Source organism: Oreochromis aureus, linkage group 6 (assembly GCF_013358895.1).
Source record: "Oreochromis aureus strain Israel breed Guangdong linkage group 6, ZZ_aureus, whole genome shotgun sequence".
NCBI lineage: Eukaryota > Metazoa > Chordata > Actinopteri > Cichliformes > Cichlidae > Oreochromis > Oreochromis aureus.
This window is the reverse complement of record NC_052947.1, coordinates 33,798,739-33,808,543: the sequence shown is the minus strand read 5'-3', so window position 1 is coordinate 33,808,543 and position 9,805 is coordinate 33,798,739. Positions and strand designations below refer to the sequence as shown.

The following is a 9,805-nucleotide window of genomic DNA, read 5'->3' as shown; positions in this document are numbered from 1 at the left end:
CGTTCTGTGGACAGAATGAGTCTAATTCATAGTTTCATGAGCTGTCACAGGCTTTTTTACCCAGAGCATCACGCAGCTTTTTCAGTTTGCGTTCATTTATGGCTCTTACATAGCTGTCTGAGTGGATGATAGCCATGCCGTCCTGCACCATACCCATCACCAGCAAAGGGTTTTCCTCAACAGTGATGTTGGGACAGGGACAGCTCCAGTCTATCTTAGCAATAGTCACCTCCAAATGTTTGGTATTGAAGAAAGTCAAGCCCATCTTCTCGTCCCTCAACACTTCTTCCAAGCTAAATCGAGCTAACCCAGAGTCCAGATCCTCGACAAGCTCTGTCAGTCGGCCCACAATAGCAAAGTCACTGCGGCATAAGCTGGGCACCATTTTCCCCTTCACGCGACAGGTCTTGCAAGGCTTCCTTTTTGGTTGCGGGCAGTTGGCCTCACACTCCTTTTTGGTGTGGAAGTTGTTGGCATTCCCATGGCAGCCACCATAGACAAACGCTTGGCACTGTTTTGTTATGGAATTCCAGGACCAGCGTGCCTCCCAAGCTTTACAGGGACCTTGAACAGCAGGCAGAGAGCAGATCCCCATGTCTTCTCTCTGGCAAGAGGCTTTGCACTCTTCATAAGTCTCAAATCGGTTTCGGCTGTCTTCGCATCCACCACTGCTAAAGGTCACACAGGAGCCCAGCTTGCTGTCATAATACCAGTCAACATGACGCTCTCCACTGCACACACTCAGGTCGACTTCCGCCAGGCAGTCTGCTGGAGAGAAAGGCCGTCCCATGGGCATCTCAGGATCTTCAGAGAAGTCATCATCTGACCGGCGAATAACAGACAGAGGATAGTCTGCGCGAAGAACTCCTGCAGAATTCCGTGCTATACAGGTGTAGATGCCGGTATCCCAAACCTGGGCATTATAAATTACTAGCTGTCCAATATTGGTTATAACCACATTGCCATACATCTGATCAGGCCTCATGACAAGGCGTTCACGCCGGTCACTTTGCTTTTCCCATGTAACATCTGGTCTGGGGACTCCAATGACATCGCAGTGGAAGTTGACTGTGCCTCCAACATAGATGGACTGGTGGTGAGGGTTGGAGTACAGCGTGGGAGGCATGGGATCCTCCTGGGAGGATGCTGGGGTTGGGTGAACTGTAGTGTCTTGAGGCAGGGAGCTGGTGGGGGGGCCAGCGAGGTAGAATCGACAGGGGACCACAGTTAGCGTCACCCCCCGGATGCAGGCTTCTGCATCCATATAGCAGCGGTTGAAATAGGTGAGGCCATCTGATGCACAGGTGAAGTTGGGTTCCTTCTCACACCGATCCTGGCACTTACAGATGGGCTGTCCATCCCAGATGTCACAGGTTGCTCCCTGCTGGCTGCAGATAAAGCCCTCACAGGTAGCTGTGGAGGCGGAGGTAGCATCACCTTGCCCTTCACCCTGTTCATGTGGCTGAGCAGGGGTGCCATCAGAGAAACGAGCAGCAACACAACTGTTGAAGCCGCACACATTGGTGCAGCATTTCTCAAAGTCAGCACAGTCCTGAACATACAATATATAAATCAATAAGCATTTTAACATTTAAATGAACAAATCGCAAAATGTTTTGATTAATAAAAGATTTTCTTATATTAAAATTAACATTTATAGATTAACTCACCTCATCGATGTCGCATTCCCTCTCACATGTGCTTTGTGCATCAACCCAAAGATTAGCGTTCAGCTTGTTTGGACAAAACCCTTCGTGTTCAACTTTGGTTCCTGCCACACTTGCACACAAAGAGACCTCGAGTAAATCGCAAAAAAGGAGAGTCAACAAATATGCACGTGTCCATCGTACTTTGCTTGAGTTTGGTGCACTATGGCAATTTGCACCCTTTATATGCCTATCCGCGAGGAACTGTAGGGGAAAATTACGCATATTTGATCTTTTGTATGAGTAGACCACCAAGTAATTCCATTCCAACTTTGGGTCTTCACAACAGGAATACGATTATTGTCGATTTTCAAATGCGTCCGCCCTTTTTGTGCGTAAACGTGCACTGAGTCACTTTTCTTTGCGCAGAGAGAAAAGTTGTATTCCCAATGATCAAGACGAGTTCCCGTGCGCTGGACATTAAATTACCCAAATGTTTCCAAGTAATAATTAATAGGCTGTATAAAATATTCGCCTTGGTAATCAAAACTTGTGCAATACTGAGGAAAAATCGACGTGCGTTTTGTCGAGCAGCTAGACAAACGAACTGAACTGCACAATGAGCGGATAACGCAATATCAGCTTTAAAGCGTGTGAATGGAGGTGGAAAGGGCAGTCCCTCTATCCGCCCCCATGGTCATCCAGTGTCTCAAACCTTTATGAAGCAGCACTATGCGCTAAGCAACTGGACAAACATTGTAAAAACATCAAAGAAAACGTGTAGCCGTGGTTTCAAGCTGTCTCAACAAGCGTGCGCACAGACATACACATTCCGGTGAGAAATCCAATGTTAAATGTGTCCAGACGGAATTTATAGAGATGGCAATTGTAAAAAAAAAAAAAAAAAAAAAAAAAAAAAAAAAAGTTAACTTGCTGTTTAATTTCATGGGAGCCGGTAGTTATGGTTCTTCTTCTTTGCTTTTTTGTTAGTTACATTCAGATGTTATACACATTGTATTTAAGCAGGTTCCCTGCACAAATGAAAAGGAGTAAAATGTAATAAGTCGTCGGTGGCGCAAGGCGGAAAGCGTGAAAACCAAACACGGGGCGTGTCGCATCATGTCTCGCAAAACATGTTGTTCACGTCCTCCTTGTCTAGACTTGGGTCAATTTACTACCATCCCTCATTTACGCGGAGTTCAGAGATGCCACGGTCAGGTGGGAAGACATAAAGCGCCACATTTTCATCTGTGTGCGAATCATCTTTGTCTCGCCCCAGCTCAGGGGCAATGAGAAGCAGCTCCCCTCGTCTTTTCATTGGAAATGACCCTGCAACCTTTGGGTGACATTTGACCGCTGTGCATTCATGCGCTCCTAGCCATGTTAGACCGATATCCAAAGCTGGCCAATACCAAGAGAGCAGCTAATCAATTCAACCCCCCCACGGGATTTAATGCCTCTGACCTGACAAAGAAGACAAAAATACTCCCACAATTCCCACAGTGAACTTGATAAATGTCTGAATGAAAAATTTTCCCCAATCTAGAGCACACAAGTAAGTGAAAATAAAAATGCAACTCCTTAGTTTTACCCTTTATTTTGACTGTTTTTGATGGAGACAAAATAAGAATTAAGGCTTCATCCCAATACACAGCGCTGATAGCAACAATCGTTATCAAACATTTACATATAGTGCTTTAGATGTTCACCCAAGAGTTGTTAATCCATTGTTCTGGTCTCAATAAATCACATAGAACAGGAGCCAACAGCAAACATGCACCAATTTTTGTAGGCCCCCCATTAGCCGAATACATGTATCTGACCATGAAAATGTTGAAGTGGGAATTCAGCAATGTTCTTTGAACGTGGAACAAAAATGAGAGTACAGATCAAAATTAAAATATTTGTTTCAATTATTCAATTAATAAAAGAAAATATCAGTAGCCATGGTTAAAATACTTAACATCCTTTCTGAAATCTTTATCCAACCTTACATTGTGCTTGCATTGTATCCACAGTACATCTGTAAAGAATGACTGTAAGTTCTTCTAGTATTCACACACATTTAAAAATGCTGGAAAACTGCAGAAGTGCAACCAAATGTATGAAACTACTAAAGAAAATTCCAACCACCAATTCTTACAATCTCAAATATAACCACATGGCCACAGAAAGGTAGGTGAATACTGTTTTACATTCAGAAATACATATCATGTATATAAAATATCTGCAAAGCAACCAAATTAAAAGATTCTTCTCACCAACGCCCGTTACTTTTATGAAATATTAAGAACCAAGACACAAATGTTTAATGTTTTTTAAGATTAAACCCCTAAAATGAGCAAACAATCTGTACATGTTTTTGTACAAGGTTTCCTAATGAGCACAGAGCAATTGTTTAATAAGTTAAAAGATTAAACCTGATCACGCTCTGGATGGTTTAATCCAGTTAAGCAGTGATCCAAGAAAGAAAACAAGCTTTAGAGGTGTAAATTGTCAGAGCAAGTGACAGTTGCTGAAAAAAATGACTGATGGAGATGCAGGATTATTTCATTTGGGCTGAAATTTAAGTCTTGCCAACAAACCAACTTGGCTTGAATTTTTTCAGACAGTTTTACAGATTAAGTAATGGCTCGACTAACATCGTCTTTCAGTTAATAGATCCTAAATTCTCTTTAAGCCCTTGGCTGCTTGTAAAAAGATTTTCTCATGACATTCAATCTTATTTTAGAAACTATGTGAATTTTGAATAAGTTATGACAACTGAGGCTGGAAAAAAAATGTCAATGACAGACAACACTGAAGCAAGTCTCCCCAAAACATTCAAAACAAAACAAGCATAAGAAATTCCTCCCCAAGACATTCACCACAGAACAAAACAAGAGCACGTAATGTATTTACAGTTTCAAGTCCGATTTTAAATACCAATAAACAATCCTTAAAAAAGAAGCCCCTCTATTCGTTTGTAGTGTTAACCGGTGAGTTGTAATCCTCGATTCACATGTGTTGGTCCCAGGGAAATCTTATTCTACTCGATCACAGTGAGCCTCTGTAGTAGAGTACAGGTAAACGAACATCCACAAGATGGCACCAGCACGCGGAAAGAGATAACAGAAACCAACCATCCAAGTCAGTTCCCAAAAGGTCAAGGAAAGTTCACAGCTATATCCATTGCTGGCAGGCCTCCGTACTTTTCTCTGGCCTCATGACCTCTTGGAGCAACAACACTTTTAACACTGGCTCTATGGAGGAACCATCAGTCTGCTCTTTCACTATGATATCTTACAGTTTCCTTTAGGGGACAACGACGAGCTCTTTGGAGGACTCTGTGGAGGCCTGAAGGACTTTGAGCGCTTCAGGCTGTTAGCTTTGCTTCCACCACCGCTACCACCTGAGGCGGCACTGTTAGCCACAGAGTAAGAGCGTCCATGCATCATGACTGCATTCATGCCATTGGCCATGGAGAAAGACTTGAGGTGGGACTTGATGGCCACAGGGAGGGGCAGTTTGTCAATGAGGTGCACCGGTGTGCAGGAGACGATAGAACGGCAGCACAGATCTTGCAGACTGAAGACTGTGGAAACACAGGAATATGGATGAGCACGTGTCAGAGATCTGCAGTACTTATTAAGGCTCTTCATTGTATCCATAAAATCTACTAAGTAAGTGAATATTCTGCGTAAGAAGAGATAGTAGTAAAGCTTTTCACCCCTGCAAACTTCTGTGTAAATTGTGAATATACATAAACCAGACTATTCCGAGTAGTTTACCCAGAATTAGTATCTTAACTAAGAATACTTTTAAAATAATAATCTTATATTTTCTCCATTTGGGAAAAAACACACTTGTGTTGTCATGACATTCCAAAAAAAAACCCAAAAACAAACACTATAACCAAAAACGTATTTATGTAAATGAGAGTATATTTAATAAAACAATAAAAACTTTACAACAGAGAGTGTTTTAAATACAACAAAAATAAAAATATTAGTTTTCTTATCAAAGAGCTAGCTTGATTTATGTAAGGGCACAGTAGAGACTACCCTGCAGTAAATGCTATGAAAACAACTGGCAGAAATGCAGACTGCAGATGACAAGGTAGAGATCACTTCTTAAGTCTCATCTCTTCTGCCTTTGAGGAAAATTAATGGCTGCCTAATATTTATTAGGTCCAAGTCCCTATGATATGCAGAGTTTAACCTTTGATCAAAAAGTTATCCAGACACACCAGGCACAAGGATAAATGCAAACAATGATGATGTCCACTACAGTGTATGATGTTCTGGGATTCAACACAGGATTCAGTACTGAAACTGATTTATTCACATCTGAGTAATAGAAGAAGAAATCTTGTAGCAATGCATCTACATAATTCACTTTCTGGAAGGATTTGTGTAACTATTACACAAAGAAAAAAACAAAACAAAAAAAACAAATATGTTTTCTCCCAAGTCTGGTTAGAAATAAATAAATAAATAAATAAATGAAAAATTAGTAACCAGCTCACCTCTATTGGGCCTCCAGAATTTCTCCATCCCATGCCTCATCAGCACGATGCGTGAAAGCTCTGTGAAGGACTCGATGACGTTGAAGTTGCAGAGCGGACTGACCTCGAAAAACGTCATGCTGTTCTTTTCTGCGTAAGCTCTCGCCTGCTCCGTTGGAACCTGCCGCTTGAAAGCCAGGTGAAGCCGGTTTCCCACAAGAATCCGGGGCACACCCGGGGCATGCTGAAGAAAACAATATAATGTCACTGTAAAAATTGACCTGTAACGTGATGCATGTGGACCAACATTAATAGTGGGTGCTGCAGTGATAGGCTAACTGTAGCTTGCATGCTTGGATAAAACACTGTCTGCAAGTTCCACAGATTTACAAACCAATGAGACAGATGGTTTGTTACACAGAACCATCGAGGAGACATCTATCTATTGTAATACCTAAAGACCTTATTATCTAGGTCCTCATAATTAACTCAACTGCCCACATCAACTGTGATTTGGCAGCAAGTACATGGTTTTCAACATGGATTCTCTCTGGACCACCCTTACAAAGTAATAATTTAAAAATCTACACACAAATTCAAAAGTATTTTGAAGCCAGGCTTCTTTTAATTGCTTGAAATGCAAGTCACTTTCTCTCCAGTCCAGCTGAGTTGTGAAATATCTGTCCCATTACCACAGGTTTTTGCTGAAAATCATGTAATGATGTTGTTGCTCTATCATCAGTCAAGTTGGGTTGTGAAACGTCCGCTATATTACCACATGGTTTTGCTGAAATACTGGTTTGTTTAAGCTTGAGCTACATTAAAGTTTTCTTCAATTGAAAAACTCAATAAATAAACACGTTATGCTGTCATACCCGTCATCAGTGCAGAGACTGAGATAGATGGCCTTGTCAGTGCTGCTCCTTTTCCTAAAATTCATTTTTAAATTTGCCATTTGCCATAAATTTGCCATTTTTTGCCATCATTTGTTTTTTAATTACCAATATAAGTGAAGTTAATTTTGGTGCCTAGTTGCCTGAGGTTAAGGTTAGTTGTTGGCACTTGCATAACAGACGGTACATGAAGTACACTTTGTCCTATTGAAAGAGGCTGTAACAATTGGCCTGCACAACTCTGATACACACTCTGCACCAGAGATTTTCTCACACACTGCTGCTCTCAAATACTGCTTTGAGTATTTTTTTTCTACTCCAGAGATTAGCTGAAGGAAATTACCTCATCAATTTCTCTGATCCAACGGTCAATGCCATCAAATGACCAGCCATTTGTGATGTCATACACCAGCAGGATGCCCTGTAGAAGAAATGTATTAACATAAATATTGAATTCCACAATAAGAAAAAAAAAAATATTTCTAATGGCTTTTCCAGTCACCTGTGCTCCGCGAGAGTAGGACCTGAAGATGGTGCAGAATCTGCCTTGACCTGATGTGTCCCTGTTGAAGAGGCACATAAGCACAAACTAGAAAAATAGGCCTACTCCAGGTTTGTTCATTTCTACAGCCATTACCAGCTTAAAACACTCTGCAGAACTCTTGAAATGCCTCTTATTTCTTTATATTTTCCAAGAGAAATGGGAAATGGATGCAGTGATTTTTTGTAAGGTGCATACATGGAAATACAGTGCACAATATAATGAGTTTGAAAGTCAACGTTTGGCATGACCACCTTTACTCGTAAACATAGCCTGAACTCTCTTAGGGAGATTTCTTGTAATTCCTTTAGTTCGGGTATAGTTCTCCAGGCATTTTAAGAACATCCCAAAGCTCGTCTTTGGATGCTGGCTGCCTTTTGTTCATTTCTCTGTCAACATGATCCCACACTGCTGATGACAATTTGAACAAAATATCTACATTAATCCCTCTATGAGCCTTGTTGGCACCGATTTTTAGTGCAGTTCTTGTGTAATGTGGCACACTTCAGCCTTATCTCCATTTTCCTGACAGCCACCCTTCCACTAAGCCCATTTCAGAGTAGGTTTTGGTGAAAAATAAATGGATCAACTGAAAGGCCAAATGCATATATCATGTAATGTGCCAGGTCTTTGCTGATTTTTTCCATTTATTTCTTAAAGACATAACTTTCAGATATTGTTCATCAGGTGAAAATATTTTTCAGGCCTGCTACTCCTTCTTTTGTCCTACACTGGTTTAACTCCCTGAATGTTTTAAAGAAGTACTACACAACATGCTCTGATATGCAAGGTTTTCATCTAATCACTTTTGGAACCACCTTGTTGGTGAGAAAAATACTACTGTATGCCTGTCAAAATGTATTCTCTGGCATCTCTGGCATTTTTGGTAGATTACTAAAGACATTGATTAAATTCTGTGTGTTTTGCAACAGGCTACTAATTTTTAAAAAAGTGTCTAACGATACAGTTTAAAATCACTTCTTTAGCAAGTTGTCAGTTGTGGAGACATAACATTAGTTCAACCCTTTAGTTAAAAGGCTTTTTCATGCTTGGATGATTCATAAATCAGTTTTAAATGGCTTGACATACAAAAAAAAAAAAAAACAACAAAACAAAACAAAGAACAACATTCCTCTAAAAATGTTTCGGCACAAGGAGTGGAATAAACACGAGTGAAAAAGCAGCCAGTGTTTAAAGAAAACTTTGAAAGACCCTCTGAAAGCCTAGAAAACTACTGCCAAAAAATACTCAGAATTTTGGCTCATTTAAAGCAAAATATAAAGAACTGAGTGGTTGCTCAATAATTTTTTACATCATTATTCTTAATATTATATATTTATGTTAAAATAGTAATAATAAAAATAAAGAAATAAAAAACTTACCATAGCTCAAGTTTCACTCTCCTCCCATCCAAAAGAATTGTGGTGGTCTTGTAATCAATTCCTAATATCACAAATCAGATTATCCTTGGTCATATTTGGCTTTAAAGTCATCTCAAAACAATTAAGAAAAATGGATATTGATATTTACCACTGCTATATGCATAGGGAGATTCTACTGATCCGTCTTGCAAGCTGTCCAAGATTTCTCCCTTTCCAACATCGCTGTCTCCGACCAGTAGAAATTTCAGGAGATAATCGTAGCTCTTGACAGGACTACTCTGAGTTCCCATCATCCCACGCATTGGATCCGCTTTGCAGAGAGCCTTTTAAGCTCACCAGGCATCCACTGGAGAAACCAAGCGGTCCCCGAGTGTGGTACCGAAGGGAAGACGACCGCGGCTGGGCTTAGCTAATGAGTTAGCTTGTGCACTACTCACGATTTAAATTAACGATTACCTTTTACTTCGCACACACTTTGACAAATCCAGCTATTTCGTTATTCCACTGAATGTAATGGAAAATCAACCCCGCGATTTAGCACTAGAACCCCAACGTAGATCCCGTTGATGTAACGTCAATATTAACTGATCCAAACAACCACGGGTGCTAGCTGGCTTGTTAGCTAGCCAGCTAACAAAAACGACAGTAACGCATTCTACTACAAACTACAAGTACAAAATAAAAACTACTGTTTTGTCCTACATATAAATGTACTCTAATAAAATCAAATAGCGATTGCTTCCCTTTGTTTATAAAGTAAATACCTACGAGGACTATTCCGCCTGAAAACGTACATCCACAGTGTACTGTACTATGTACTATGTTGGAACTTCCTGGTAAGGAACTGCGTCAGCATC

At 40.5% G+C, this 9,805-nt stretch overlaps 2 protein-coding genes across 2 annotated transcripts; both read right to left on the bottom strand.

Moving 5' to 3' along the window:
• Positions 1-12: 12 nt before the first annotated feature.
• Positions 13-3,098, bottom strand: wfikkn1 (WAP, follistatin/kazal, immunoglobulin, kunitz and netrin domain containing 1). The gene is made up of 2 exons (XM_039613448.1): positions 1,671-3,098; positions 13-1,552 (listed from the first exon to the last, which is right to left on the bottom strand). The coding sequence occupies exons 1-2, from the start codon at positions 1,929-1,931 to the stop codon at positions 35-37; spliced, it is 1,779 nt and encodes a 592-aa protein (XP_039469382.1). The 5' UTR covers positions 1,932-3,098; the 3' UTR covers positions 13-34.
• A 129-nt stretch (positions 3,099-3,227) lies between these two features.
• Positions 3,228-9,794, bottom strand: LOC116331182 (ras-related protein Rab-40C-like). The gene is made up of 6 exons (XM_031753787.2): positions 9,097-9,794; positions 8,949-9,009; positions 7,528-7,588; positions 7,369-7,446; positions 6,154-6,376; positions 3,228-5,220 (listed from the first exon to the last, which is right to left on the bottom strand). The coding sequence occupies exons 1-6, from the start codon at positions 9,248-9,250 to the stop codon at positions 4,919-4,921; spliced, it is 879 nt and encodes a 292-aa protein (XP_031609647.1). The 5' UTR covers positions 9,251-9,794; the 3' UTR covers positions 3,228-4,918.
• Positions 9,795-9,805: the final 11 nt, after the last annotated feature.